The sequence below is a fragment of the Aotus nancymaae genome, unplaced genomic scaffold, assembly GCF_030222135.1.
Source record: "Aotus nancymaae isolate 86718 unplaced genomic scaffold, 86718_ANA_hifiasm-v0.15.2.pri h1tg000020l, whole genome shotgun sequence".
NCBI lineage: Eukaryota > Metazoa > Chordata > Mammalia > Primates > Aotidae > Aotus > Aotus nancymaae.
In genome coordinates this window covers 58873242-58900091 of record NW_026988432.1, presented here as the reverse complement: position 1 = coordinate 58900091, position 26850 = coordinate 58873242, and the positions used below count along the sequence as shown (strand labels likewise).

General features: G+C 48.7%; 2 protein-coding genes across 5 annotated transcripts in view; one reads left to right on the top strand and one right to left on the bottom strand.

Moving 5' to 3' along the window:
- Positions 1–11357, top strand: part of LPIN2 (lipin 2) — a 65900-nt gene extending 54543 nt beyond the window's left edge. For all 3 annotated transcript variants that reach the window (XM_012446850.3, XM_012446851.3, XM_012446852.3), the window contains exons 11-20: positions 28–97; positions 878–967; positions 1905–1987; positions 3362–3506; positions 4178–4326; positions 4854–4940; positions 6224–6376; positions 6728–6842; positions 7485–7588; positions 7922–11357. In XM_012446850.3, coding sequence (XP_012302273.1) covers positions 28–97; positions 878–967; positions 1905–1987; positions 3362–3506; positions 4178–4326; positions 4854–4940; positions 6224–6376; positions 6728–6842; positions 7485–7588; positions 7922–8066 — 1141 coding nt within the window. In that variant the 3' untranslated portion in view covers positions 8067–11357. The remainder of the gene's footprint in view (positions 1–27; positions 98–877; positions 968–1904; positions 1988–3361; positions 3507–4177; positions 4327–4853; positions 4941–6223; positions 6377–6727; positions 6843–7484; positions 7589–7921) is intronic.
- Positions 11358–13458: 2101 nt separating this feature from the next.
- The window catches only part of EMILIN2 (elastin microfibril interfacer 2), a 63290-nt gene continuing 49898 nt past the window's right edge, over positions 13459–26850 (bottom strand). For both annotated transcript variants that reach the window (XM_064379367.1, XM_012446849.3), the window contains exons 5-8: positions 21179–21562; positions 19337–19369; positions 18511–18639; positions 13459–15361 (exon numbers count right to left, since the gene is read on the bottom strand). In XM_064379367.1, the coding sequence (XP_064235437.1) occupies positions 15024–15361; positions 18511–18639; positions 19337–19369; positions 21179–21562 (884 nt within the window). In that variant the 3' untranslated portion in view covers positions 13459–15023. The remainder of the gene's footprint in view (positions 15362–18510; positions 18640–19336; positions 19370–21178; positions 21563–26850) is intronic.

Sequence of the window (26850 nt, the reverse complement as noted above, 5' to 3'; positions counted from 1 at the left end):
GTTTTGCACAATTTTTGTTTCTCACAGTTACTATAACTGGGCTTTGGCAGCTCCCATGATCCTTAGCTTGCAAGTATTCCAGAAGAGCTTGCCTAAGGTGAGGCGATCCACCATCTGCTGCCTTTCCGAAAGCATCCACAGTGTCTAGTACTTAGACAAATCCATATGTGCATATTTCTCAACTGGGTACTATTCAGAGTTTTATGTGAGCTTAATATTTATATAAAAGATCAAAGTCATATGTACCCACTAAAAATATCTCATGCCTAAACTCTAGGAAATTAGCTGGGCTGCCACTTCATTCCATTTTTATTAGATATAAATGCTAGTTTCTGATAGTCTGTAAAAGTTGAGCGATTTTACTAATCATAAGTTAAATATCATTATGAATGAAAAAAACTTTTTCTCACATTAATATGGGAAGAAGCAGCAAGAAGAAGGTGATGTAGCCAAGAGAAGCTTGACATCAATGTGGTTAGGGCAGATTGTGGCTAACATACCTATTATATACAAACTCACAATTTGTTTTTAATCTGTCCACCAAGAAGATGCCTAGTTGGTCCTCTTAATTCCTGAGAACCATGTTTTCCAAAGATAGAGAAATGAGATTTGCCCACCTGTGAGCCCCTAAGGTCCTACATGAGCAGACTGCCTAAACCAGGCCACAGAGCTGTCACGAAGCCATGCTGCCATGAAAGCAGGACAGGGTCTGTCTCTCGGAGGTGTTAAAAATGCTAGAGGAGTCTAGAAGGGGTGGAGAGAGTATCACTCACATTCTCAAATTCCATAGTAAGGCCCCGTCCTGCAGGTTAGCATAGAAGGTAGGTGCTGTGTGGCCAACAGATTGCCCAGACTAACCCAGGTTGGTTGTTTTCAGGCCACAGTTGAGTCCTGGGTCAAAGATAAGATGCCAAAGAAATCTGGTCGCTGGTGGTTTTGGCGAAAGAGAGAAAGCATGACCAAACAGGTAACAACCTAGAAGTCATTGTTTCCATGGTCGGAAAGAAATGAAACTTTCATTTATTCAAAAAACCTTTTTGTTAGGCACAGGAGTGTGGAATGTATACTACTATTTTACCATATAGCAGTTCCCATTTTTGAGCACTTACTATGTGCAGGTGCTGTGCCAAGTGATTTGTGTACATTACCCCTGGTCCTTTACTATAGCTCAGCACTAGAGATGTTTGAGTTGCCATTTAGCAGGTAAGGAAACTAGGGTGCTTCATGAAGTCACGTAACTAGTGAGAGATAAAGCTGGGGCTAGACCCTGAGTCTGACTCCAGATCTTGTGCTCTTTCCAGTGTACTGCATTACCTATCAGATAGGAGCAGAAGGTTATCGTCCCCTTGCACAGCTCCAGATGCAAATAACCAGAATCTGCCACCAGGCCTCCATGTAGGTTCATCCAGAGAATCATACTAAACCAGCAGCAGAGCAAGTCTTTTTTCCCTCAACACCTTCTGAAAAAGAGGGTTCAGGGAGTTTCACCTACATTGTTTTTCAAATATCAGAAGGGAAATCATGCCTGAACCAAGTTCATGTCCACGTCAGCATGGGGGCTGCCTTTCAGTCCCTTCTGGACGAGCTGAGTTACTCTCAGGAGGAGAAAGAAGGTGGGGACCTAACAAGTTTGGGTCGTTTGTATTATGTTTTGTGACTTGAAATGGTGCTCTTAAAATGTTTTACTTCTGGGTCTGTAGGGAGAGTGATTTGCATAGAAGCACATGACTTCTGTCTTAGGTTTCTAATTCTTTGGCTCAGAATAGCGCTAGTCTGGTTTTTATGCATTTTTAAGTTACGGGTTCAGAAAGCAGTTGTGTTCTTTCCTAGAGAGAGCTGCTAATGAATTTGGCTCATCTGTAGGGAAAAAATTGCACTTTGCCATTATCATCTTGTTGTTACAGCTGCCAGAATCCAAGGAGGGAAAATCTGAGGCACCACCGGCCAGTGACCTGCCATCCAGTGCCAAGGAGCCAGCCAGTGCCAGGTGGGCACCCTGTTCTCTGCCCAGCTCATAGCACTTGGGCCCTCCTAGCAGGACCATTACTTCTTAGTTGATCTTGGCAGCTTGTTTAGTTCTTGGGAACATCTTCTACAGATATGACATGATGTGATATGGTTGTGCCACTCAGCAGGTTACAACTGCTTTCTAAAAACTATCACCAGCTTAGAGAAATAAATGCACTCATCTCTGCTTCCTAAATACCCTGCCTCCTCGTGGAGCTGTGGCATTGGTGTATGGGAAGGGGTTATGAGGAATGTTTTAGCCATGTTCTCCCCAGTGCCCCTGCTCCCCCTGCATCCCATCGGAGCCCAAGGGAGACATATGCCAAAGGGAGACATAAAAAAATAATCTGAAGGTTGGTTTGGGTGGATTTCATTTCCTGGAAGAAACAGCATTCTTTGGACAGTTTGATTGAGGAGCTGTGAGAAGAGTTGCTCGAGATACACCCTGTTCCTACTTCTGCCTGTTCATCTTCCCAAGCCCCTTTGCCTGTTTCATTTAGTGTCTAAGACTGAAGGTTTATTTTCTTGCCCCTTACCACTCCCTATCCTGTTCCTTTTAAGGGGTGTCTAAAATTTTTCTTAATAGTTTTTTTTTTTTTCTACAGAGAGTCTCACTCTGTCACTCAGGCTGGGGTGCAGTGGTACAATCATAGCTCCTCAGCTCATGCGATCCTCTTGCCTCAGCCTCCTGAGTAGCTGGGACTACAGGCGTGGGATACTACGCCTGGCTAATTTTTAAATTTGTATTTTGTAGAAACAGGGTCTTGCTATGTTGTCCAGGCTGGTCTCAAACTCCTGGGCTCAAGCAATCTTCCTGCCTCCGCCTCCCAAAGTTAGGACTACAGGCAAGTGTTACTACCCTGGCTAATTTTTAAATTTTTTGTAGAGACAAGGTCTCCCTATGTTGCCCAGGCTGGTCTCAAACTCCTGGACTTAAGCTGTCCTTCTACCTCGGCCTCCCAAAGTATTGGGGTTACAGATGTGAGGCACCGCACCCAGCCCCTAGTTTTGTTAAATCATTGTAAACGATTATATTTTCTTTAATTTGTACCTTTTGAAACGTACATATCCTTTTCAAGAAAAGTTAGTAGACCTAGCATTCACTGGGCATAGCAGGAAATAGTAGGTCATAGTGAGAAAGTAAGTGCTTGCCAATTATGAAAGTGGCCTTATCAGTTAACAATATGAATTTCAGGCATAAAGAGCTGTGGCTATGGGAAAATGGCAGAAGGGATAACTCTACCCATTCCTAGAAAAGATTTAGGATATTTTTATTTTCTTGTTCCTAAATGAAAAGCTCTCATCAATAAAATGCCCTTCTTCCTCTTCCTGTAATTGGGTTGATGTTGAATAGGCCGGCTGAGAATGACTCCTCGAGTGATGAGGGGTCACAGGAGCTGGAAGAATCCGTCAAAGTGGACCCCATTCCCACAGAGCCCCTGAGCCATGGCAGCACGACTTCATATAAGAAGTCTCTCCGCCTCTCCTCAGACCAGATCGTGAGTCTTGCATGATCCATGTAGGACTTATTTTAGTAATGGTTTAATTTGATGCACATCCTCTTCTGTTCACCCATCCCCAGCTGCATACACACTACATGTCATGGTTGTGTCAATGCCTACCCACAGTGGAACCATGAATCCCACTGCCAGGAGCCATCAGGCCCACCTGGGAAACCTGTGGCTCGGGTCCTGCCACCCACCCCAGACTTACTTCCTCCATCTCTGAGAGTTAGTTGTGCACAGCTAACCCAGCGCTGGGCCAGGTACTGTCTCTTAGGAGCCACAGCAATAAAGAAATGATATTTTAGACACAATTTCTCCTCTCGTTTATTTCCCACCCTGACTTTGACCCATTTTCAGTATGAAAAGGTCTTGCTGGGACCAGAGCAGGCTATGGCTAAAGCAGTGATTCTCAGGTATGGTAGAAGAGTAGTAGACGAAGAGTAGTAGACCTTTTGCTTTGTGGGAGTTCAGCGAAGTTCCTGGAACCCTAAAACACTCCCTCAGCGTTGTTAGCTGTGCTGGGCACAGGGTGGCCTGTTTGACACCCTGGAAAGCATCCTGCCTCCTGCTGGGATTCCAGGACACCAGTTGTTCTGTAATTTTTTAAATTGTTTTGAACTGTATGTTTCCAGCTGATTTTCTTTATTCTTACACTTTTTAAAAAGGCAAAACTGAAGCTCCATGATGGCCCAAATGATGTTGTGTTTAGTATTACAACCCAGTATCAAGGCACCTGTCGCTGTGCGGGAACCATTTACCTGTGGAACTGGAATGACAAGATCATCATTTCTGATATTGATGGGACAATTACCAAGTAAGCTCCATCCTTCGGGTGGGTGGCAGAGAGCAACCCCGTATTCAGGGAGGGGCAGGCAGTGTGTAGTGGGGAGTTCCTCACTTGGGGATCGCATCCCTCAGCCAAGGCACTTTAAAGCCATGTGCCCTGAGGTATCTCCAACGTAGTCCACATGGGGTCATTTTCTGCATGGAGGAGATGGGGGGGACATAACAAATGTCAAAAATCACTTTTAGAAAGATTTAGTTATTTGGTTTCAATTCTGATATGAAAACAAAGAAGCCCCTTGACATTAGTTAGAAGAAAAGAGAATGCGTGGTGGTCACTCACCTCCGAACACACACATCTGGCGCTCAGGAGACTCCACTTTCAGAAGCACCTCAGTGGGTACATTTGCAGGGACTCCCTTGCAGTTGCATGAAGCTGTGATGAATTCCACTTTCATGAGTGTCCTGTCACCAATTATTTATTGGCAGCTGATAGTCAACCATATAGGAATACATGTTTGATTCCTGATCCTTTTCCTGTTTCTACTGTCATCTTAGGTCTGATGCTTTGGGACAGATTCTCCCACAGCTGGGCAAAGACTGGACTCACCAGGGTATAGCAAAGCTCTACCATTCCATCAATGAGTAGGTACCCTCCCCACATGTTAACTCGCTCTGGTGAGCTGGAAGCTTGCTTTATTTAATAACTATTATAAAAACTATAGAACAATGGTGTATGTCTTCAGTACACATAAATCATGTGTTTATGCTGCAGCATTCCTGCTCTTCCTCACTCCTTTGCCATTGGTGATGGGTGAGCCGTGTGCACCTGGCATCGCACGATGTGTCTTACCTGTGTCATATCAGTTAATCCTCACGGTGCTGTGTGTTTCAGGCACTACCTACACCTACAACTGAAACTATAGTTATTTTTTTAGCTAGAATTTAACAAGAGAGCTGATTTGCATTTTTGGTTTATTTTCTGGGTATTTTAAAATTGTATTTCTTTGCGTAAATAGTGCATGTGTGCATGGGGGAAACAGTTCTCACATGGGCTGCTCTCTCTTGGGGCATCCTTTGTAGGGGGAAGATAGCAGTGCCATGGCCTTTGTGGGATCCTAATACATACATTACATTGATCTGAATAGTCTCAGTGTCTTTGGCATTAGTTGAGAATGCCATAATATGAAAAATTAAGAATATGTCAGTTACCTGAGTATAAATTTTGCTTCTTGTCTGATGAAGTGGTTTGCATCTTGCACATTGCCTTTACAAATAAGATCCCCTGTAATTTTTCTTTACAGTAGGTAATTTAAAGATAGTCCAAGGTTTTTTCTGTTCTCTAATATGGCTTTCATGGACTAGATGCTGAACATTTTGTATCAGTACTTAAAAATTTAATATAATTCTTAGTTGCCTGTACCTCCATTTCTTTTGCACACAGTATTTTCCATGGAAAGGTGAAATCTCTATAATCCTATGCAGTTTCCTGCTAAATTGGAGAATTTGGTTTTCACAGTAAATGAGAGGAACTTTATTTGGATCTTTTAAAAGGAAAGTTCAGGCTGGGAGTGGTGGCTCACACCTGTAATCCCAGCACTTTGGGTGGCTGATGCAGGCGGGTCACCAGAGGTCAGGAGCCCGAGACCAACCTGACCAACATGGTGAAACCCCATCTCTACTAAAAAATATAAAAATTAACCAGAGATGGTGTCGCGTACCTGTAATCCCAGCTACTTGGGAACCTGAGGCAAGACAATCACTTGAATCCGGGAGGTGGAGGTTGCAATGAGCCGAGATGGTGCCACTGCACTCCAGCCTGGGTAACAAAGTGACTCCGTCTCAAAAAAAAAGAAAAGAAAAATATTGGTGTTTTTTTATTTTTCTTAGCCAAAACATGTAGGTTAACAGGATGTGTTTTCTTTCAGGAATGGCTACAAGTTCCTGTACTGCTCGGCCCGCGCCATTGGCATGGCCGACATGACCCGTGGCTACCTGCACTGGGTCAATGACAAGGGCACGATCTTGCCCCGGGGTCCCCTGATGCTGTCCCCCAGCAGCCTGTTCTCCGCCTTCCACAGGTACACCCACGTGTGGAAAGGGCTGGGCCCAAGGTGGGAGGATGTGTGGGAACAGACGTCAGACCTTGGAGCCGCCACACCTCTCCCAGTTCTTTGGCCTCTGTGGTGTCCTACCACATACTGCCTGGGGAAGAAAGTCAAGTTCTCGGAAATGTCAAATTTTCTCCTTCCCTAAACTTCATCACTCAGATTTTCTTAGTTATCAAACTGGCAAAGAAGGAGAAGGAAAGATTCCACTTACAAAGGATTGAAGATGTTGGGTGGCTGTGAGCACTAACATTTTTTCAGGACCACTCACTGCGGAAAAGGACCATTTGGAGTTTGGTGATTGTATTTGTATTTTTTTCTTAGAGAAGTGATAGAAAAGAAACCGGAGAAGTTCAAAATTGAGTGTCTAAATGATATCAAGAATCTGTTTGCCCCGTCCAAGCAGCCCTTCTATGCCGCCTTTGGAAACCGTCCAAATGTGAGTATCTCCTGGGCTCTGGGTTCTGATGTGGGTGAAATTCAGAGGGATGTACTTCCTGGGGTGTAGCCACATCCCATCCTCAAAGCAGTTTTGTAAGCTAAGTGAGACATCTGTTCTGCTCGCTCGGTTTTCACTAGATCCGTTCCAAATTTCTGTAGAAACTGGGGAAGTCCTGTAGGTGCAGATCTGCCCCAGAATTTCTACGGAGGACACTTTCCCTTTGTTTCTATGGCTGCCATTCCATTTCCTCAGGTGGCTCTGACTCCTTTTAAGCAGTTCTAAGCTGCATCCTTGGACTACCCCAGAGCCGGGGTCAGTGCTGGCCCTTCACTAGCACTTCCCAACCTGCCTCCCTTCCACAGGGCCATCACCCCTCAGGTGTACAGATGTGGCCTCCTGGCCTCTTCTGCCCCAGGGCCCCTGGCTTCCCCTTGGTGGCTGCCCGAGTTTTCTGACTCTCCAAGTGCCACTCTGTAGTTTAGGTTTGTCTGAAGCTCAGTTTCAGTGGCAGCTGCACTGTGCCAGCTCCACGTTTTCCATTGAGTCTGTCTGTGCAGTGCTTCTGGCTCACAAGGAGCCTGAGAAGCATCTCCTGATTTCTCCTCCCTGGAATCACCTGCTTGCTGTTTTCTTCTGCAGGATGTCTATGCCTACACACAAGTTGGAGTTCCAGACTGTAGAATATTCACCGTGAACCCCAAGGGTGAATTAATACAAGAAAGAACCAAAGGAAACAAGTCATCGTAAGTGTATTCCTAGCTCTCAGCCCAGCGCCCTGCAGTCAGGGGATATAGTTGGGGAAAGACAGCCCCTGTCCCTTTCCCCCCGATCCTTGAGATCAGGCCCCACTCACAGGATAGCTACATCTGCTCTGTGGGTATCTCTCTTTCCCAATAGCTGTTTGAGGGGTTCCTGATTATCCTAGACTTGTAAAACGGAGTCTAGGATGGGACTGAGGCCTGCCTCTGAACCTCCCCACCTGAGGAATCCGAGTAACAGCTTCACAGCCCCTCATCTCGTTCCTTTGACCAATCTTGAAGTAATAGCCCTTGCCTCTTCCCCAACCCTTCTCCTAGGTATCACAGGCTGAGTGAGCTCGTGGAGCACGTGTTTCCCCTTCTCAGTAAGGAGCAGAATTCCGCTTTTCCCTGCCCAGAGTTCAGCTCCTTCTGCTACTGGCGAGACCCAATACCTGAAGTGGACCTGGATGACCTGTCCTGAGGCAGCACCTCAGTGGGTGGGGGGGACTTGGTCCCCCTCCCCACAGCAAGGGAAGGTGGCTGGCCCTTCTGCTGACTTTGGATACTAGTCTTCCCCATGGGGACGGGCGCTCCTGGAGCTGGTCCTGCCATCCTCCTTTGCCTTCCCAGCTCAGCAAGGCTGCAGCTCAGCTCCTGGAAGGAGAAGGGAGGAACTGGGCCCTGGGGCTGGAGACCTGGGATCTCTCCTGTGGGTCGCACACATGCTTCCTGCTGTGTGCTGGGAGCTCCTTCCATTGCATCATTTTAAAGGAAGAAAAAAGCAGCTAAAGAAGAGTGGACCAAAACGCTGCACACAGTGAAGTTACAGTTTCCACTGGGCAGTTGAGGTGGCTTCTCTCTCTGACCAGAGCTGTCTTCAGATGTCAGGGTCCCTGAACGACTGCAGGCCCCATCAGTGATGCTGGCCGAAGCTGCCTGTGCACATTTCTTCTCGGGGCACCTTGTTTCTTGCTACACTGAACAGGTCAGCTGCTCCAGTGAGCCAAGTTGGGCAAGACCCCCACCCCAGGCCCATGCACCAGAGCCACCGAGCCCAGTCCCATAAACGTGGCTGTGTCGGGGGAAAGATCCCCACAGAACATCCTCCTGTCATCTGTGACAACTCCAGGAGCCCTTTAAGTTATTCTTAGACATCACCAGAACAGGTCTCACAGGTATATATTTGATGTCTGTAATAAAAGTTGGAAGGTGGGTTTTAAGACAAATCAAAAACCCTCCAACAACTCTGCTTTTAGGGAGGCCTCAGAAATGCAGATATGCAGTTGAATGGGGTCCTGGGAAGAGCGTTGTATCCCTCTGTTTGCTGCCTGACGTAAATGGGCCTTTGGAAAGTGTCTTGCTTTGGGACAAGATTTCTAAAATTCTGTGATTGAGATTTGACAGGGAAGCACAGTGAAGCTTGCTTAAAGGCACTGACCAGCAGTGTGTGACTTTGGCTTTTGGAATCACACCCTGTAATCGGGTCTGTGGAAGCCTCGAGCCTGTGTCAAAGAGGGGTCTTGGAGCTCCTATGGAGCAGACTGCCCCCTCCCAGCACTGTCCCCACCCCAGCCTTGTGAGATCCCATGAGGACATGGGTACCCATGTATTTTCGCTAAAATACACATAGCAGCTCCATTTACTGATGTGGTTGTAATGAGCTCACATCATATGTCTGAAGAGATTGCACCAGGGAAAGGTATGCTGTAAGCCGCTCCAGAGCTTTTGATATGCTGGGTGTTGACAGAGCTGCACTATTAACACTGAGAGAACTGTCAGGAGCCCAGAACCAACCTCAGGTCTTGGTCTCCATTGGCGAGAACACAGGACATGGTGGTTCCTGAGCAGAGAGGGAGCTGCAGATACAGGCTTGGTGCTCAGGGTGGTCTCATGGCCAACTTTTCGTGGCCCTGCCGTTGTTGTGGAACCTGCACATGTTTGGGTTTGTTTCACCTAAGATAATGCTGATCTAGAGATGGAGAAATAGGGGTGGTTATTTTTCCAGATTGGAGAGTCGAAAGTCCCTGACTGATTTCAGCCATTTTTCCTAGTGCTGTCAGATGCAGAGACAATGTTTAAATCCCCTGAACACAGTTCTCAGTGGCAAAACCTAGGAAGGCACATGTTCCCAGAGAAGGGACCACATGAGCCTTTGGTGCAAAGCTTCCCCTGGCTTAAATAGTTCACAAGGACTAATTGTTTAATGAGTTTATTTATGTACAGATTAGGGATCCTGGGTTCTGTTTATGTGAAGTTCTGCCCAGTTTGTGAATTAAAATCTAGTACAGCAGCCATGCAGCCACCTTGTTTCATAGATGCCATCTGCGTGTCCTCTTGACTGCCTTCTATTTAGAGAAGGAAGGAGAGCTTTATGTGCTTAACTGAGCTTATAGTAGGACTTCTTTGCATATATATGGTACTAAAAATCTTAATATACATCTTTAATCCTTTTTAGGTTGTCCTTTAAAGAGTTTTTGACTAGTTTCTTTTTCTTGACAGCTCTTCTCTTTGGACACATGGGCCTCCTTAGAGGGTCCAGCCTAGGACCCAGCTCTCCTGTCCCTGCCCTGTGTTGAGGGTGGCTGGTCCCTCTGTCCCTGTGTCTGCTAGCACTAGACTTTGTTGCTGTAGATTGATCCAGTGGGTACATAGGCTAATTAATGTGAGTCTTTTTCCTTGTTTAAAGGAGTCCCTCTTGCTGAAAGTAGATGATTACTATTGCTGTCGTGTTAGGAAAGTATTAAGTTTGTGCTGAAAATCCATTGCCATTTGGTACAAATGACATTTGTTCTTTCTGTGAAAGAGATGCCCTCAAATGTGTTTGTACACAAACCCTTAGGATGGTGAGTTGAAGCATTACCCTCGCACTATCTTCAGTGACGGGTGATGGCTCAGGGAGATTGCAGGCAGATTGGGCTCTAAGTCACTCTATCAGTTGCTCCATTGGTGAAGTGGTCCTTTCCCTCTTTGCAATTCAGTCTAACTCGTATTTGCTTTGCTGTCTACGTGCTGAAGCCCGTTCTGCATGAGTTGCTGTCTGCATCTCGTCAGACTGTGAGGTGCTTGTGTAGACCTGGAGCATGCAGGCTGTCTCCATGTTTGGGTACTGTGTTATGTTTTGCTCTGTCTAAAAACATCTACATAGTTTTCAACTGGAAAAAGAAAAAACTTAAAAATGGGATGTCCTAAAATGAAAGCTGCTCAAAGTCACAGAACAACTGAGGGATAAAGGAGATTGGATGACTGTGAAACGCTGCCCCTGAATAGCCCCTGCTACTGTGGGGCCTGCACACAGCCTTTTCGCAGTTGGCCTAGTGGGTGCAGGCCAACAGTTTAAAGAATAAACAGAAATTGGCCCTTTTACTTTTTGTAAGTTGGCAAAAACAGACTTCAGGGAATTTCATCTTTTTTTCATGCTATGATGTTTTCCCATGTTTTTGAGCTTCCAGCATTTAATAAAAATGGTTAAGAAATGAGTTTTTCCCTGAAGTGCTCTTTCCAGGTGAAAACTACTCTTTTGGTTTGGTTTGAAAGTAAGAAAGGGAGGGGAAACTTGGGTCTTTTAATAATTATGTTCAGCCTATGATGAAGTATTTGATTATTGACAGCAATGTCTCTAATAAGTTTTAAGTTGTCCAAAGTTAATTGTAAACATCAGTATACTACTCTTAGTTACGGTAAAGCAATTGTTGCAAGATGAATGGCTCATATTTTGATGCAGTGTTTGATGTTCAAAACAAAGCGTTACAACAATAAATGAACAGAAACTGAATGCATTAGGCTCTTCCATTCAGGGGACATTGAAACTCTGTCTCTAGATTCTTGCCAGAAATTGGTAATTTCCATAAATTAGCATCTTGATCTTTGCTGACACTTAAATTTGTCTACAGGAGGGGATCCTTTTTGTTGCTTATTTTTAAAACCTGGCTCCACAAGTGCAGCTCCACTCCCAGGAACTAATCTCTTGCTTTGTATGTTCTGCTAGGAAAACCCATCCATATGTGACTTCTGCTTTGGTCTTGCTGCTGTCCAGGAGGGAGGCTGTGTTTATCTCCTATCCCTCAGCCCTTGAATTCCCTGGGAGTCCTGTCCAGAGCCCTGGGACACCCCACCTTTCCTTAAACCCTTCCTCATGGTGGATACGATTTAGCAATCAATCCTGATGTTTTTATCACAGAGTCAGAGTGACCTTTCATCAAAACCACATCCCATATATTATTTAAATGGTGATCTTTTTGTCCTCTCAGAATGTTAGGCCCTTACTAGATACAGCATATGTTGAACCCTGCATCCCAAAGGCCCTCCACGTGAGCGTGAGTTCAGGATCGAAATGTTATGCCTTTCCTGCCTCCTTGCCATGACGTGATGGCTGGGTGATGGCAACTATAGGTCTTTGGGAACACAAGAGCTCAGGGAGATCAGTTACAAAGGAAATGGTCTTTACCCAGAGCAGCTTTGAGGGCTTCAGAGGAACAGTGGACTTTTATCCCTGAGCTCTGAGGATGTGCCTGTGTGTGGCTTCTTTCTGTTGTGCCCTGTACCCACTGGAGTTGGCATGTGTCCTTCCTTTTTCCTTCCCGTTTATAGGATGGCATAAGGAAAATACGCATTTATGTTTAGAAAGGGGCCATGGGGCGGATATGTGCAAACCCAGGTTTCCAAGCTACAGGCATGAACTTCAGTGATTCCAATCACAAGTACTCTCTGTCAGGCTGCAAATACATAAATTGTGAGAAACAATTAGTCATCTGGGAAATCTGGATTAGCATGCCAACCAGGACATAATTTCAAATGCAGTTTAAGATGTGCATTTATTGATGATACCATTTTGTTTTTATTCATGTAAATGAGACCATTTGCTAGTGTTACATGGAGGTGGGGAGGGGATGTCACAGTCCTTCTCTACTTAAGAAGTGTCCTGACCTTTTCTCAGCAACAGCGGGGTATCAGAAGTTGTGACCTTGTACCTGTGTCTCAGGGTTTGGTATGCCTCTGACTCACGGGCACGCTACTTCGGGTCTGATGACTTCTTGAGGGGCTGCTCAGAACCCCACAGCCTTAAGCTCAGCTGACCCTGTTCTAAAGGCTGTACAGAAAGACACCCTTTCCTTTCTAAAGAAGATGTCTCCTAAATGGGCCAGGATCCAGCTGTTATCCTGCTTTATCTCAAAGTAGAGGCAGGCTCCAGCTATAATGAGGCATATTGTGTTTTGCCTGTCTTGATTGAATACACAGAGCTGAGATTCACCTTTGTTGGTGAGTTGAGATGCTCTGAGAGGAGGACTGGGTTTTACCCAGTGCTCCAGAGCCATCTACAGAGTAGGGAAAGCATCAGGCAGTCATCACCCACCTTCTGCCTGGAACCTGCCCCTGCAGCTCTTGAGCACATGCTTTGGGCACTGAGTGCGGTCTTTTCAAGAGGAGTGTGGGGGAGAGGGCAATGGCGCGTGCCAGCTGGGTTTTCCTGAAAACACTGCTGCACTGGGGCTTTTTCCATGAGTCATTCCTAGGGCAGCCAAGGATACGCTTGACAGCTCCCTTAGCCAGTTCCCCAGCTGTAGTAACGGGGTGAGATGCCATTCTCCCTCCTGCTCCTGGACAAAGAGATCCAAATTTTAAATAGTAAAATGGTGGACCTTTAGTTCTTGCTCTTGTCTTCCTAGCTAGGGTGGGAGGTATAAGTAGGAACTTTGAAATGTCCAGTGGCCACCCTGTAAATTAGTAATTTGTATACAGTCCTTAAAGCATTTTCACAGCATAAGAACATCTTCTAGTGGCTTGATGCGGGCCAAGGAAACCACAGCTCTTGTTTCTACTGTGCAAACCTTTCCCTGAAGCAGGAGCCACCGCAAACAAACCTCTTGAACACCAAACAGGGAAGGAAGTGGTGATTTATTCAGCCAGGAGCTGCCACAGGTGAAAATACTTCAACAACAGAGCTCCTGGACAAAATCCTTGCCCTTTTAAAGGCTTACAATTTTAGAAATTACATGTGAAAGGGTCTTGATCCATGAAGTAGGCGTGGGGTACATGACTATGTGGGGATTTGATCATGTTTGTTTAAGCAAAAACAATGCCTTCTGGAAGGATTCCTCCATACCATGCCTGCGATCTACAGGCGTGTGATTAAGGGCGGCGCCCGGTCTGCCAGCCTTTACTTCTTCTCCAATTGAAATGCAATGTGAAAGTCTGGAGGAAGGGGTCTTAAAAGCTTAAGAGGATTAAGTGTCTCCTTCCTCATCCCCAGTGGGACTTAATTAGCCAGATTTTACCAACCTGATCCATAGAGACCACCTTGAGCTAAGGGTACTGAGAGGTCTCTGTGGCAGCTGGTGACGTTAATACTCTGGGGCCTCCCCTCAGAGCAGACGTCTTGCTGTGGGACGATACCGTGTTCTCGGATGGGCTCAGCTGCCAGCATTATGTTGGGCCTCCTGGTGCTTAGGAACCCGAGAGCCTTCGAGCTGTCTGCTGGAGTGTTGCAGTGAAGCAGCAGGGAACGGTTAGCCTGGGCAGCCGCTGTGGGCTCTTGAGTGTAGCATCCCCAGAGGAGCCCCGCCAGTTGCAGATCACGTGGGGCCTTGACCTCCATCTCCACAAACCAAAAACAAAACCCAAGTATATAGCTTGGATGGGGAGGGGTAACAGTTTTGTAGCTGAGAGTAATTTTACTCGATTACTTTCTATAGCCCTTTTTGAAATAATTTCCTTTCTACAGTTTGCTTTTTAGCAACAACTCCCAATCTGTAAGGCATGCTTCACAAAAGTAACTGGAAGTGGCTTTACATCTTTATTGACACTTCCTGTCTTTGCACTGAAATTGTATGTCATTTAAGGAGCCCAACAAGCTTTGGGAACAGTCTCTAACACATCATCACCATTTACAGCTGGGGCAAGGCCTGGGTGAGTAGGGGTAAAAGTCCCAGGCGGCAATGGTGAACCAGGCATGGAATAGCCCAAGTCAAGTTGGGGGTCTCTGTGCAATGGCACTTCAGTGTTTAAACTTCTGCGTGCAGTGTAAAGACAGCTGGCCACAGTGCTACCCTGCAGTAAAGACCAGCCATGGTGACCGGCTCCCCCCTGCCTCCCTCCTCCCAGCATACATTTGGATGGAGCCTCTGCGGCGAGGTCAGGCCCAGTCCAGGGCCCTCAGAGTGCAGCTACAGGTGGAGGCCTTTCCAAGTCTTCCAGTTATCATCAAGTTAACATGACAGAAAAGTCAGTGGCCACATTCACCATGTGCCTTACTCTTGACGGCCTGGCTGGACGCAGTAAGGCACGGTGGCCTCAACATCAAGGGAAGGCCTTTATGTTGGGGACAGGTGGGAGGACATATGTGGAAAACTCTAGCCCAGTGCTTCTATTACATATAAAACCGAATATATTAAAGCTTTGGAGTTTTTACAACTGTCTTTCCCCTGACCTCTCCCTCGCCACCCTAGAGGTGAGAAAGGAAAGGATATAAGAAAACCCCACTAAATGTGGAGTACATTTCATCAAAGTCTGTGTGAGCCAGCTTGCCCCCAGTCACCACGACATTGACTGCATCTCCTGCCTTCAAGTGCACGATGAGGTGGAATGCCCCCGGACCCCCGCAGGTGCGCAGAGCCCCTGAGGAGTGGTGGTATTCCAGGAACTCTCTCCTGTACCCAGCAGTATGCAGCTGGGCCACACTGGTGTTGGCGACCGACAGCACTGCTTCCACATAGGCGTCTCTCTCAGGGGTGAGGGTGGCCGTGATCAGGTAGCGCCCATCATAAGGAGCCGTGAAGACCCCTGCGGGGAGAAAGGTAAGCTTTATGCTCATCTGCTGCTGTCACAGTCCTTGCCATGGCAGTAAGTGGTCCCCTAGTGGTTAACCTGGGCCTGGGAGACCAGCCATCTCTGTCTTCCCATGGCAGCTAGTTGCCTGCCTCAGCTTTTTATGCTCACCCCCTACAGCCTACCAGTAATGCAGAGGCCGTCTTAGCTGCGTACCACTTTTTGCCATAGACCTAAGAATGCCTCTTGGGGCATTTTTCCCTAAAGGCTAACTTAAAATCAGCCTCAAAACTTGGCTGCTGGGCAGAATACCCATGAGGCAGGGCCAATAAAAACGAAATTTGCCACCAACCCAGGGAGAGGCAGACATAGCACCATGTAACCCCAGGGGCCACGCCAGGCTCCTCCTGCAGGAGGTCCATTCTCCCCACGTTGGGCAGTGGCCAGAAATGAGTGCTGATACTCAGCCTATGACCCACACATTTTGGGCCTGGGGTGGGAAGGGACGTGGTGGCCAGAGGTGAGGAAGGTGGAAAGATGTGTATGTGTCACTATTTGCTCTTCAGAAGCAGCTATAGGTGTCCCCACAGCTAGGAGAATCGGCCCCACACCAAATGCTGGCAGAGATGGCTGTTATTCACAGGCTCCACAGTGGACACCAGACCTTGCCAGTGACCACAAGCTAAGAGCTGACATAAAACGGAGGGCCCAGGAGCTATAAAGAGTGATCTGGGCCATGCTCAGTGGCTCACACCTGGAATCCCAGCACTTTGGGAGGCCAAGGTGGGCAGATCACCTGAGGTCAGGAGTTCGAGACTAGCCTGGCCAACACAGCAAAACTCTGTCTCTACTAAAAATACAAAAAACTTAGCCGGGCGTGGTGGCATGCATCTGGAGTCCCAACTACGTGGGAGGCTGAGACACAAGAATCCCTTGAACCTGGGTGGCAGAGGTTGCAGTGAGCTGAGATGGCACTACTACACTCCAGCCTGGACAACAGAGCAAGACTCCCATCTCAAAAAAAAAAAAAAAATGGTTCTCAGGGGCCCAGGCCTTCAGTCTGCTCTGGGAAAGAGAAGAGGCCCAGCCACCCAGCCCCCTTCCCAACTTTGAACAGCAAGTAACTGAAGGCTTTCCAGAGTCTTCCTGAGGCACCTGGCCCCGAGGCCAGCACCAGCCCCAGTGTTCTGGGTGTGGTCTTCACCTTTGTTCAGAGTCACCTGTGATGGAGCCTCGCTCAGTTCACCCAGAATTACCTTTCTGCACCTGCTCCATGCAAGACTAGAGGTAGCTCTGGGAATGCGATACTGTAGGTCACCATCTCTGCTGGCAAGCGCTACCTGAACTATCCAAGAGGATGAGCCATCCCCATGGTCAAGGCAGTGCAGAATTGCCCGGGAAAGGTTGCCTTGTTACAGTCAGGCAGATGGGAGCAGGGCAGGAGAGCCCCTACCCCAACTAGGAACGTCAGGTGCCCATCGGGTGATGGTCCTGCAATTGTTAACTGTCTCTCTAAAATAATGATTGGTCACTGCCAGGACCACAGAAAGGCAGTTGCCCAATAGACAAAATCTGAAGGTTGTGATCAGCCGCTTCCTGATAAGATCTCATGAGTTGGGCGATTAAGCTCACGCATGCACATTAAGAGGCAAAATGACATTTACAATGGCCTTTAACTGGTGTTTGACCTGGGAACACTCGACTGGTAAGGGCAGGACCTCGCGTGAGCATGCGCACAACTCTGATAAACACCGCACACTCCCCTCTGAGGTGCTGGCAGGCCACTGTGCATGCAGACAGCCCCCCAAAGGGAAGAATCAGGAAAGGGATGCAACCCACCCCCCGGAAGCGTGCCAGCGTATAAGACCCCAAGTCACTGGTCAGACCTCACTTGAAGCTCTCAGGTCACCCACCTGGCTGTCTTCCAAGTATACTTTCCTTCCTGCTCTAAAACTTGCCTCAGTTTCTCACTCAGCCTCATGCCCCTTGGTCAAATTCTTTCTTCTGAGTAGGTGAGCACTGAGAGACCCATATGGATTCCCCGCCACTAACGTACTGACTCCACAGGCCACAGCCATTGAGCGGAGGCCTAGGGGTCTGTGGGACCCAGGAGGAAGCCACAGAGTGGTGGAAATTAACTTTCCCCTGGCCCAGACCTGCTTTAGATGCCAAGCTCCGCCTTGATCAGCCTGCGGCACTGAGAATTCATTTCTCTGAGTTCTGCAGGTGACTTATGCTTGCTAACATGACACTTAAGAGCCACTGCCCTAAGGACAGTAACCAGACAGGGCAAATGTGAGGCCGGGGGTGGCTAAAAACGACCGAGAAGGAAACCAAGTCCCCCTCCCTCCCAGTGGCTTATGGATGGCAAGGTCTCCCTGAAATCCGCTGGCCCCTCCAGGAGGCCCTGTTCACAATGGATGAGCAGAACAGTGACTGCCGAGGGCATAGAAAGAGGTCAGGAAAGACCCCGGGCCTCGGGGACCTCCCCACACCTGCCTGGGGGCTCTGCCCTGATGGGCCCAGGCACCCCTGGCCCCTGCTTTCCTCAGAACTGCCCAGCCCAGGTGGACATTGATGGGACACAGGGGACAGAGGTAAACTGCACGCCCATGATCCTTGGGACCCCCCAGAAAGAACCTGGGGCAGGGGACACGCCAGGCGCTGCAGACAGACTCAAGCTCCCAGCTGAAGGGATTGTTACGGAGCACAAGGCCTCTGGAGAGAGCAGTCTGTCTTCTATCTCTGCTCATCATCAACTAGGAGCCCCTGAGGGAGCCTCCTGCTTGTTGTGACCCAGGGTGTCAGGATGAGTGTTGGAGTCCGGCAGAGTGGGGCGAGGCAGTGGCTATCAGAGGCAGCCAGGGTGTGGTGGGCTGTGCTGGCAGAGCCTTCATAACCGCCATAAAAAATGAACAGCGACCCCAGTGGTGAATGCTGAGGACTAGCGTGTTGACCTCACAACTAGAAAATGTTACACACCCATGCTGCCTGCAGCCCTCGAGCCAGGAAACATTCTATGTGAAGGCCCACTCAGCACCTGCTCCGGGGTGCATCCTCCCTGTCCCCACGGGACCCAGGAAACCAGACAGCCATGGTGGGAAGGGTCCCACCTGCACTAGGGTAGGAGGGGGACACAGCACCAGTTCCCTTCAGACACTTACCCGTGCTGGGGTTGTAAACATCCCCGTCGTTCACCAGCACTTTGTTAAAGAGGACAACGCCCCCACTGCTGGGGAAAGGCTTCTGGGTGAGCCCCGCAGAAAAAGACACCAGAGAAGGCACCGGAGCTCCTGGAACAGAGAAGGATGGAATGGGTTGGCCCAGGTGCTTCTAACCTCTGGGGGAAAGGCATGGAAAACAGGCCTACGTTCCAGGCCCATTTTAATTTCACCCAAAGTGGTGAATCAGACTCCTCCCACCCACGGACCAGGGGGTTCCCTGTCTGAGATCAGTAGTCAGGACAGCTGAAGAATCTGAGGAAACCGGACAAGCTCTTGTTAGGAGGGTGTGTGAGAGGCTGGGCATGTAAGCATGTGAGAGTGTGTGTATGTGTGTACACGTGTGTGAATGCACACTCATAAGCACACGTGTTAGGAGGCCAGGCCAGGTAGTGGGTGCATCATCATCTAGGGAGCTGTTTACTTACTAATAAACCAATAAAACTGGAGCCCCAGGAAGCTCGTCAGGACCACACAAGGGCAGAGGCCCACCCAGTGATCCCCTTGGGAAACTCAAGTGAGCTGGGATGATGTAGGAGGGAAGATTCCTTGTCTCAGGCCTGCCTCTAACCCTCTCTGGTGAGCAAAACTTGGGGAGTTTAGTCCACTGTAGTCAGCAGAGGGCTGTCCCAGTGCTGCTGGGTGGGGAAGTGCTGGGTCCAGGCTTGATCTGTATTAATAGCCTGGAGGGAGGAGGCAGGAAATCCGGGGAGGGGCAGAGCCCACTAAGGAGAACTCTTCCTGCTCCCTGGTCTCCCAGCAGACATACCTGGGGAAGCTACAGGAGGTGACTTCGGGTATCCTGAAAAACAAAAAGGAAATGGCCTGTCAAACAAGGTCCTACGCACCAACTCCTTGTTCTGAGCCCCCTTTTTTCTCTTTGCTCCTCACAAATTCAAATCGAGTCTTCACCACTAAAGAAACAGACATAGAACAAGGCCACCCACTGTCACTGCCCTCCTTGAAGCAGAGGCACATGGGTACCAGCCTGTCCCTGCTTCCTCACTGGCCCATTTATCTCTGGCAGGGAAGAGGGCACTGAGGGCAAGCTGGCTGCTGGAAAGAAAGAGATGGGTGCTGGAGCCTTGGAGACTTCTCTGCGACTGAGACTTAACACGAGCCAACTAACATTTGCCCTCTAGCAAGTATCTGTTCAAGAGCTTCGCCTTCAACTAGACTGAATGCAGTACTTCTTAGAGGCATGGATAGGTGGGTGCATAAATGGAGGCACAAACAGATGGATGAGTGGATGCATGCAGGGAAGAGTGCACACACTGATGCGTAGATGGATGTGCACATGCTGGGTGAATGGATGCGTCAGGGATACACGGGTGGGTGGGGAGTCCCTGGGTGCCCTGGCCTCTACATATGAGGATGCATATATGGGTGGATGGATAGATGCACAGGCTGCTGGATGGATGTGCCGATGGGTGGATACACGGATAGATGTGTGGGTGGGTGGATGCATCCTTGGAAGGGTACGTGGATAGACGAACGAGGGAACAAATAGCCCAAGAGAACCTAAGCATCCATGATACATGGAACTAACAGAAGAAAACGCAGGACATCTGCCTAAGAGAGCTGTGATCACCGCAGCTCAGGTGGCTGAGAAGGAATAGAAAAAAAGAGCTGGTGAGAGAAAACGTCTCCTTGTCTTCTCAGCAGTGACCCAGCCTTCCGGACAGCCATGGGCATCAGGGGCCATGGGTGCACAAGGCTATCACTGATGGGAACCAACCCCAGCCCCGCCAGTGTCTGCATGTCCCTGATGGTCAGCCTGGTCTGATTCAGCGGGGACTGGTTTGCATTGTTCTACGGCAGATGACATGACCTGCCCCATTCAGGGTCATCTGTTTACCTGTTACAGCCCCAATCTCAGTTTCCTCATCTGTAAAACAACACTGCTTCACAGTGCCGTTGGGAGGGCTGCAGAAGATCCAGATGCAGTTCAGTCCCTGGTACATGGTCGGGATCCCGCAAATGCTCACTGCCTTCTCCTCCTGCCTCTGCTGACGCTACCCCCACTGTCACTGACAGTAATGGTGCAGACATTCACAACTCACGCGGAGCACTTTCCAACGAAGCGCTCCACAGGGCTTTTCTCCTTCCTCACAGTAACCCTCTGAGGTCCGGCACTCTCCTCACTTTGTGGTTAAAGGAACTGCAGCTCAGCTCAGGAAGCTGCCCCAGGTCCCAAAGCCTGTGGTTGACAGCCCTCCTGCCCAGCCACGCAGCTGTGCCACCTGCTTTGCTACTACCCAAGCGCCTAATACCCCATGGCTTCCAAGTCCTTCCTGCTGGGAAGACAATGAGCTGCCCACGTGGCACAGGTACTCCAACCCGCGGGACCATTCTATTTCTAAGCATCAACGATTGCACAGTCCCTAGGGTGCCCCAGCCTCCGCGTGTTGGATTCGCATGAATGGCCCCTCAGGCCTCGGCATCCTTGCAAAGCTGCCTTTCTGAACTTGTCTCCCTGAAGGCTGGACCCCGGAATGCCAAGCCCGTCGGCAGACCCCGAGGCTCAGGCGGAAGGTCTGGGTGAGCCCCGCGCTCCTCCCCACGCTCCTCCCACCCCCCACGCTCCTCCCCGCGCAGCCCCGGACCTCACCTGGTGCGCCCGCAAAGCCTTCTGCGCTGGGGACGGACCCGCGCCCAGTCTGGCCGTCCACGCCCCTTAGCAGGCCCCGACCCGAGACGCCCGAACCTGCTGGGGGCCCGGCCTGGCCCGTCTCCATGAAGACCCCGGTGGAGCCCGGCAGCCGGGGCCGCACGGTCTGGCCAGGCCGGGCGGGAGGGGGTGGCCTCTCCTCTGGGGGCCGCGGCTCCAGGGGCCGCTGGGGCAAGACAGGCTTATGGAACGTGGGCGGGCGGCGCGCAGGGTCCTCGGGGGTTGCGTGGCTGCTGGGCCTCGGTGGGGCGGGTCCGGGCTGTGGTGGCTCCGTGGGGGCCTCTGCGAGCAGCGGGGGCAAGGACGGTTCCGAGGGCTGCTCCGCTGGGCATTGGGGGGAAAAGAAAGAAACACACAGGATTAGGATCCTCAGCCCTGACTGCCCCGTCAGACCCCTCCGTGAGCCCTGGCGAGTGGGGTCCCCGCGGGACTATGCGGCCGCCCCCACCGCGTGGGGCTAGCAGGACACACGGGCGTCCACCTGTGTCTTCCGAGGACACGTGACCACCCGGGAGCCGCCGGGGACCCCTGCCCAGGGCTCCCCAGGGCTGGGGATTCCAGCCTGCCTCTGCTGCGTTGACGGCTGCGCTCTGCAAACGGCCTCATCCTTGGCTCTGGAGCCCAACAATTTCCGATTTCACGGCACGTGGACACCATGGGAGCGTCGCAAATGACAAAGGAACCTGATGGCACCGAGAGGCAGTTTCTCCAACGGCCTTTCCTAACCAATATTCCATGAGAGAAGCCCAACAGAAAACAATCTGAATGATTACTTTCTCAGTTTTCCCCCAGGATGGTACAGAGCTAATTCCATTCTAGGTACAGAGAAGTTAGTTCATTCCATACAATAGAATGACATCAGGATTTACATCTCTTTAGAATACCGGTTGAGAAAGGCTGGGTTAGACAGAGAAAGAGGCAGAGGGATTGAAAAACATGGAGATCCCAGCTACAGTGGAAGACAGGAGTAAGACACCAGTCTAAAAACCCTAAGTAAGGCCGGGTGTGATCCCAGCACTTTGGGAGCCCACGGCAGGCGGATTACGAGGTCAGGAGCTTGAAACCAGCCTGGCCACCATAGTGAAACCCAGTCTCTACTAAAAATTTAAAAAAAAATTAGCCGGGTGTGGTGGTGGGCGCCTGTAATCCCAGATACTCGAGAGGCTGAGGCAGGAGAATCGCTTGAACTCGTGAGGTGGAGGTTGCAGTGAGCCAAGATCATGCCAGTGCACTCCAGCCCAGGTGACAGAGTAAGACTCTGTCTCAAAATAAATAAATAATAAAAAATAAATAAAAACACTAAGTGAAAGTCTGCTCCCTAAATAATGAGGCTCACAGCCCCCATTCTCTGCTCAGCTCCCAGCCACTTGCTTATACCTCTAGCTGGAAATAGGAGGATTCTTCAAATTGACCTATAATGATGGCCACAGCCATAAAACTCTATTTAGTGTCTCCCTGTTAAATGTGAACGAAAGTCAAAATCACCTGACATACGAGGAAAGCTGCCAATGTGAACAACAGAGACCAAAGCAAGCCACACCAACTAATGAAAAGGAACTCTAAAGAGCCAGACACGGTACAAGAAAATAAACACACATTGTCCTCAGAGAAGACAACGACACTGCATCTAAGATGCAAGAATTGATTGCTGTACAAAAGGGACAGTCAGAATAAGGGTGAGCCTCTGCTGATTAAAAAGGTGCTGGCCAAAATCAGAGATTTCAATAAAAGGGTTGGTAGACAAAAATCAAGGAAATCTTTCAAAAGATAGAAGATGACAAAATGATTGACAATAGGAAGTAAATCATAAAAAAAATTAAAGGGTCAACCTAAGAAGTCCTTCCAGAAAAAAAGAGATCTGAACTGGTTTGTAGGAGTGATGAGGTGATAAGGAGAAGATTATCAAATAAATACACAACTTCCCAGAACAGAAGAAAATGAAAGATCCCAGCACAATTATTGAATAAAAGGAATAAACCAAGCCATATTCAGAACACTGAAGATAAAAGGAAGATATTACAAACTTTCAAGGGGAAAAATTTAAAAAGTGACTGCAAATCAGGAAGGCATCACCAAGCTTCTCAACAGTATTGGAAACTAGAAGAGAAGGGAACAATGTCAATAGTGATAGAATATAATTGTCAACCTTGAATTCTATACCCAGCCAAAATACCCATCAATTACAAGAGTAGAATAAAGATATTTTTAGACAGCAATATTTAAAAAATTTAAAAATGCTATCTCTCAAGCACCCTTTCTTAAAAAGCTATTGGAAAATGTGTGCTACTGAAACAAGGGAGTAAACATGAAAAAGCACCAGAGAGTAAAGAAAGGGGAAAGAGGTTAAAGCCATTCCTAGGATAGTAGTGAAGGCAGGCTCAGACCTAAAGCCTTATTGCAAGTCTAGAGAATAACCAGTCCAGGCTAGATCAGGTAGAGCAAGAATTCCTGGAAGGGGGTCAATTTTTTTTTAAAGTTGAACTGACAAATGATCTGATACTTTTTATGATGTAGAAAATTGTATTAAGAGGCTGTTGAAGGGTAGGAAGACTCCAAAATAGATACATAGCGTATAAGCAACACTACTACCAATTAAGAGAAAAGTGAAAAGGAAAGCAACACAACCTTAGAAAGCTATTGAGCTCAGCATAGCATAAATGTTGCTTGGTGACTGTGGGATAACTCTGTTGGAAATTGGGAGGAAGGGGAGTCAATATACAATGTTAAAAGCTGATAAATCTATTTAGAAGTACGGAGGTAAGTACTAAAGAAAAGAAACAGCTGGAAGAGTTGCATGTGGCTACCTCTGGGGCGTGGGAAGAAGGATGAGGAAGGCGGCAGGGAAGCTGGTTTTCATTATGAGCTTCTCAGTGTTATTTTACTTATTTTTATACAATGTAATTGTAGAAGACACTGAGGGCCTGTTTCTCCCCTTTCCCCTCTAATACAAGCACGCTTGAGTCTACGCGTCTTCTTCCTTTTCTTTCCTCCTCCTCTCTGGACACCATCTCCCTGGCTCAGAAGCTGGCCTGCCTCCCAGGGCACACGCCTCTGCCTGAGCCCCAGCCCCACCCTCCCTGCTCTCCTTGGAATGGCTCCATCTGACATCATGCCTCTCTCTTCTCAATCTCTCTTTCCTTCCTCCCCACTAGTTCCTTCCTTTTAACCCAAATGTATGTCTCTCCATCTAAAACTCAGGGAAAAACAGAATTTTCCTCAGTCCTTCAACCCTCAATAAGTTATAGTCAGCAAAGTATCTTAAAATGGCAAAGCAAAGGCCCACCCCCAAACTGGCCCTTATTTTTTCCCGTCCCCACCAAACCCTTCACATCACCGTCTTCCTCTGAAATCCACCCTTGTTCTCCCTCATCCAGGCACCTGGAGTCCTATTTTACTCTTTCTCCTTTGTCTCCCTTCTCCCCCACCCCCATCTTTCATAAATTTGTTGCTAAGCCCAGCTGATTCTAATTTTGAAATAGCACTTGGATCCTTCATTCACACCTTTTCAAGAATGCTCTTTAGAAAGTATTCTAAGCATATTATTTTCTGTTCAAAAATCTTCCATTGTTCTGTACTTCTCATAAAAATCAAACTGACTCTCCTCGGCCTGACATTCCAAGTACCCCACCTCCTTTGGCTGCCAACAGTGTCCTCACTGGTACCCAGCTCTCATGATTTTCCTGGCTTCGTGCCTTTGCCATGTGCACCCCTAAAACAGCCTCTTCCAGCACCCTCATTGAGAGAAATGGCACCCATTCCTGAAGTCCCAGTTCAATACCACCACTTCCATGAAGCCTTCTTGGATTGGCCTAGCGGGCTTGAGCAGTCCTGCCTCTGCATCAGGAAGCAACATGGACCCCTGGGGGCTCTTTCTGTGGTTCAGACCTTTCCTCTCTGTCTGACTGATGAGTACTGGAGCATCTTAATTCTCTGCCATTTCCAGGGCCTAGCACAAGACCTGGTAACTGACATTGAACAATTTAAGTATTGAATGAATAAAAGAAGGCTGAACCTACCTGACAGGTACAGTGGGCCATGCACCCTAATTCCTGCCAGCCATTAAACTGGGAACCCCAATTTTGCCAAAATAATTGCCATTCTGGGGTCCTAACAAGGCAGTTCTGGTACATACAGGACGGCGATAGTTCTTTCACTATAATCCATTTAAATATACCCATTACTCCCTCAACACCCAGACTTGTTGCACTAAGTGGAGGGCGGAGGAAAAAGGATGAACTAAGATATTGCTTGAGCCAAATATCCTCAGTGGATCTCCTTGGGGAGTCCGTGCATGAGTGCCGTAGACAGCTGAAGGCTCCAAAGCAGCCTGCCACATCACAGCAGAGACAGTCATGAAAAAGCGACATCTCATTCGGATGGGTGCCCCCAGCCCTGGCCTCTCCGAGCTCTGGCTCAGTCCATAGCATCATGTGGGGTGTCAAACACACAGATTTATGACCAAGTCCTAATGAAGGCTGGATAGCACTCTGCTCATTCTGGAAAGAGACCTCTCCAGCAGCCGACTGCTTTCTGAACTGAACATGTGTTTCTAATTCAAGAACGACCATTTGAAATGAATTCTTCATGAGAGCCAAGGTTGCTCCTCCTGTGTTTTAACTCCTGAGGAATGATAGGACAGACCAGCCACACTGCACCAGGCCTGCCTGATACCCTGCAGGGGCCGGGTGGGGTCACAGCCTCACCATGGGTGAACCTGACATGCAGGGGTTAAAGGCCACTCCTTGTCCTCGAAAGCTCCTATTAAAAGTCAATTTCAAAACCAAATGTCAATTTCAACTTTTACTAAAACAAAGACTTTCCTAAGAAAATCCCCAATAATTCATGAGGCTGATGTGCTAAAACTGAGTGTCTTCCTCCTGAATTAACACCCTCGCTCATTACAGGAGTTGGGGGTTGCCTCCTGTCTCCAGGAAGCCCTGCTTTCTGCAAGGGCCCTGAGCAGCTGGGCTGCAGGAGACCTGGGGAAAGGGTTGGCCCTGTACTTGGCAACTAAGAGGTGTCTTTTCAATGAGCAGAGGCTGTTGGAGAAAGCCTGGCCTTAGCTATTAGGGCATATGGTTGAGGCCTGACTGTGGGAAAGCCACTGAAACCGTGTTCATGCAACAGGCTCAACCTGCAGTACCCTCCTGTCATCCAGGCTGAAATCGATGCCAATCAGAAGCAGCAATGAACTAAGATATTGCTTGAGCCAAATATCCTCAGTGGATCTCCTTGGGGAGTCCGTGCATGAGTGCCGTAGACAGCTGGAGGCTCCAAAGCAGCCTGCCACATCACAGCAGAGAGTCATGAAAAAGCGACATCTCATTCGGATGGGTGCCCCCAGCCCTGGCCTCTCCCAGCTCTGGCTCAGTCCATAGCATCACATGGGGTGCCAAACACACAGGTTTATGACCAAGTCCTAATGAAGGCTGGATAGCACTCTGCTCATTCTGGTAAGAGACCTCTCCAGCAGCCGACTGCTTTCTGCAAGAGCCCTAAGCGGCTGGGCTGCAGGAGGAGACCTGGGGAAAAGGTGTGCCCTGCTAATGCCCCACTAATTGTAAAACACTATGCAGGGGCCGGGCGCGGTGGTTCACGCCTGTAATCCCAGC